Source organism: Otolemur garnettii, unplaced genomic scaffold (genome assembly GCF_000181295.1).
Source record: "Otolemur garnettii isolate 467f Iridium unplaced genomic scaffold, OtoGar3 scaffold00039, whole genome shotgun sequence".
NCBI classification, from domain to species: domain Eukaryota; kingdom Metazoa; phylum Chordata; class Mammalia; order Primates; family Galagidae; genus Otolemur; species Otolemur garnettii.
Genome location: NW_003852434.1, coordinates 2,534,150 through 2,538,476, shown reverse-complemented (window position 1 = coordinate 2,538,476; position 4,327 = coordinate 2,534,150). Strand labels below are relative to the sequence as shown.

The following is a 4,327-nucleotide window of genomic DNA, read 5'->3' as shown; positions in this document are numbered from 1 at the left end:
TAGAGGGAAGAATAAGCCTTTGTTCCTCTCTGACACTGGTAGTACTTGGGATTCTGGAGCTCCTGAATCTCTACTGAGAAGTCAAAATCCAGGAATGGAGTTCCATAACTAACCCTTCAGTTGACCTCAGGCCACAGCGCTTTCTCAGGGCATCCATCTGCCGCATGAGGGCCAGCAAAATGTAGACCTGTCTGCATGTGGTCCTATACTAGGCACCACCTTGCAGATTATTCAGTCATTTTATCAGATCAGTCACCAGAACGTGAACAGAAAGCCTTAGTCCTTGTCTTTATACTAAAATAATTTTTTAAACTACTGCACAGAAAAGAGTTGCTCACCCTGTGCCCTCCAGAGATAGACAGGGAGAAGGCTACTTTCATTACAGACCTGTCTTGTAAGGAAACAGCAAGCTGTAGGGTGGACCACCTTCTGAAGCTGACTGCCTTGGTGTTAATCGAATGCCCCTGTCTAACAAGAAGCCACAGTGGTGTGAAGCAACCCCACTGAGCCAGGAAACCATCCCTCTCCCCTCACCCAGCAACAATGGAGCGGGACCTCCTGGGGCAGGACCTCCTGGGACAGGCATCCATCTGACAATGAAGTAAAACCCTGAGAGACAGGGGAGTGGGGGGGAAGTGTACTAAAAGGCTTGTTTGGACTTTTGGATTGATGTTTACGGAATATATTTAGATTCCTTGCTTTAATTTTTGTCCTCTTTTGACTTACAAACAGAACATGTTTTTGGCCATTATCAATGATACTTACTCTGAAGTGAAATCTGATTTGGCTCAGCAGAAAGCCGAAATGGAACTCTCAGATCTTATCAGAAAGGTAGGAAGAGCCGTAATTCTCAGAATTGTCTTATTTCCTACATAAAATGAGCATTGTTTCAGCCAGGTTTCCAAATCAGCATTGACCCTCCATTGAAACCGTTTAAAATAAAGAGTAGATTGCTGTAATTCAGGAATGACTTTAATGTTCCCGATCTTGGAGGCTGGATGGATAGACTGCTAGCTCACACTTAAATTTCAGAATCATTTTATGCCTTGGAACTAAATTCTCAGTAATCTTTTGACTCTTTCAGAACTGAGCTGATGGTTTCATCACTTTGTTTGTTTTGGCCTCTCCATTAGAAATCCTGAGTTCGGAATAGACTAGAAAGGAAGATTATAGAACGGCATTTCCAGCTTTTCTATCTCTACTGCCATTTCAAAAAGAAAAGAAAAAGTTCTAGAGGAAAATACTTAGTGGTTCAGCCTTTACCCTTGACCTTCCAAGGCAGTTTTTAAATAGTTGAAGAAAAAGGTCCCTCCACAGATTCAGGCTGTAGCATGGGGGCCTGAGAACTTTTATTTATGCACCTTCTCAGGAAGCGTTTGTTAAATAGAAGGGCAGGACAGGAAAGTTGGGTGGCTTTGTTCTTCTCCATGTGACTTCTTTACTTGGTTTAAAGTGTAAAAGTTAAACCACAGCAGATAACTGCATTTAGTGCCCACAGCCTGCTCCCTAACTTCGTTTTGCTAAAATATAGTAGCTCCTTAACTGTGATGTGTTTTTCTTTTTTCTTTTTTGATTCGTTCAAGCCTTGGGACTATGTTTTCTGTGAATCATGTTGTAATAGAAAATTTTAGCCTCTTAAAACAAACGTCCCTGGATAGGACCTAAGATTGACGTTATCCTGAATTCTGCAGAGTCGTTGGTTACATTTCCCCAGAGCACATTACAAACATTTCACACAATTCTGATAATGTACAAATTTCAGTTACCACAATTTTATTAAATAATACACCAGGTTCCCAAGAGCAAAGTTCACATTTCAGTTATCACGGTATGTATTAACTGACATTTGAACAGTAGCACAAAGTACAAACGGCTCTTCAGTCTCCAAATCAGTTACCCAAGTAACAGATAAGCTTCGAGCCCAGTGGCTTATCATGATGCAACTGCAGAGTGCTGCCAGGTGGCCGCTGCACATCTGCCACTCAGTTCACACAAGCCTGTAGGGCTGCTTCCTTGTTGCCCAGGAATAAACCCAGGTGACCTTGAATGAAAATGCATAATTGAAAAAGAGAGTGGGCCAGCAAAGATGAAAGTACAGGCAAGAAGCAGGAGGATCATCTGAGGCCAGAGCAAGCACAAGACCCATGTCTACTAAACATTTAAAAATTAGCCAAGTGTGGTGCCTGCAGACCCCGTTACTTAGGAGGTTGAAGCAGGAGGATCGCTTGAGCCCTGGAGTTTGGGGTTGCTGTGAGCTATGATGACACCACTGTATTTGAGCCCAAGGAGACAAGAGTAAGACTCTGTCTTTAAAAAAAAAAAAATACAGCTAAGAAACAGAAAGATGAGAGCACTGAAAGTGAAATTCAAAGCAAACACGATGGATTTATAAAACCCGTAGCTGACCATAAAGTGTAGACACTGCAGCCCGAAAAACTTAGTGAAGGAAGGTTTATCAGTGTAAATGGGGAAAGTGGTAGTGAAGAGAAGGGTGAAGCTGCCTCAGAAGAAATGATGGTGGCAGGCCAGGCGCAGTGGCTCATGCCTATAATCCTAGCACTCTGGGAGGCTGAGGAGAGTGGATTACCTGAGCTTGGGAGCAACTAGCCTGAGCCTGGGTGAGACCCCATCTCTACTAAAAGAAACAGAAAAACTAGCCAGGTGTTGTGGCGAGCACCTATAGTCCCAGCTACATGGAAGGCCGAGGCAGGAGGATGGCTTGCACCCAGGAGTTTGAGGTTGCTGTGAGCTATAATGGCACTCTACAGAGTGGGCAAAGTGAGACTCTTATCTCCAAAAAAAAAAAAAAATGCTGGCAAAAAAAACTTCACACTAAAGTAACTTTTGTTAGAGATATTTCACAATAATGACAGTGCAAAAGAAAAAATGTTGGAAGTAATCCATATTAAGAAAGGAGTATGACAATGCATAAAAAAGACATTCATTGCATATTATAAGACGGATGATGTAATAACACAGGGAAGACACGCCCTGTTCAGACTACTCAGGATATGCAGTTTACAAAGGAATCAAACACTCTGTTTCTCAGGGTTTCTAATGTTTTAAATTCCAATGTGTCCAATACTCATTCACTTTATTTTTTTTCCTATAAGCTTATGCAAAAAACCAAGGGAGTTTTTAATGTTTTGACAAAAAGTTAAAGGTCATAAACTCACGGTGTTGTGCCCCACACAACCCAGGAGCTGCCTGAAGTTTGATAATAAAATCCTCATGTACATTTCACTGGGATTATTTTTTACACTCATGTGAGTATGAGATAATCACAGGACTCAGGTTTCTTGGTATTCTTAAGTACTGTTGCATATTTCTATCTATTTTGAGGCAGACAGTTATGGACTATTTAGTGATTTTTTTGTGTCTGTCACCTAAACCTGAATATACATATGAATTGTGGCCCTTGGTTCTTCTTAGTTTAGAGAAGATCCTGACCTTTGCCATAGAACTTTTCCCTAAGAGTTATATGGAAGCGTTATATGGAAAGCTGGGTACTCTCATTTTTCATTCATTCAACGCATACTTGTTTCGGTCCATTTTATACCAGGCAGTGGTTGATGGTGGTTACTACCGTAAATGAAGGTAAATGCAAAGGGACAATAAACTAAGCCAATGCTTTTTGCTTTATTCTTTTTTCCTGATAGGGCTACCATAAAGCTTTGGCCAAACTAAAACTGAAAAAAAATACCGTGGATGACATTTCAGAGAGTCTGCGGCAAGGGGGAGGCAAGTTAAACTTCGATGAACTTCGACAAGATCTCAAAGGGTAAGAATCACACTTCCTGAGGCCCTGGGAAGTTCTGGCTTCCAAAGATAAGTTCTTGGTGATAAGGATTTCTCTGGCCTGGGCACTCACAGAAAGGTATGCTTGTTGTCAGAGTCAGGTATCTTCTGGATTGTGTTGTTAGAGGAGGACGGCTCCCTCTCGGGCAGCCACTTCTCCTTCCTCCTGCAGTTTGATGGCTCTGTGTACAAGGATGATTTCACTCTTATCCTCTCAATAATTTCAGGAAGGGCCATACTGATGCAGAGATTGAAGCAATATTCACAAAGTATGACCAGGATGGAGACCAAGAACTGACTGAACATGAGCACCAGCAGATGAGAGACGACTTGGAAAGAGAGAGGGTGGGTCCCGTTCAGGAGAACCTGATTTGATTCAGCTCCCACCATGCACCGGCCACTATGCAGAGTCGAGGGCTGCTAAGAATGTCCTGTACTCACCGCCCACCCCGCTACTCCAATCAGTTTATGCATTAGTTCTCTGGAATTCCATAAAAAATGAATTAAGTGGCTTGGCACCTGTGGCTCA

General features: G+C 42.3%; 1 protein-coding gene across 2 annotated transcripts in view; it reads left to right on the top strand.

The window, feature by feature from the left end:
* Window positions 1-4,327, top strand: part of PKD2 (polycystin 2, transient receptor potential cation channel) — a 51,905-nt gene that overhangs the window by 38,368 nt on the left and 9,210 nt on the right. For both annotated transcript variants that reach the window (XM_012805326.2, XM_023513377.1), the window contains exons 10-12: window positions 733-831; window positions 3,660-3,781; window positions 4,026-4,143. In XM_012805326.2, the coding sequence (XP_012660780.1) occupies window positions 733-831; window positions 3,660-3,781; window positions 4,026-4,143 (339 nt within the window). The remainder of the gene's footprint in view (window positions 1-732; window positions 832-3,659; window positions 3,782-4,025; window positions 4,144-4,327) is intronic.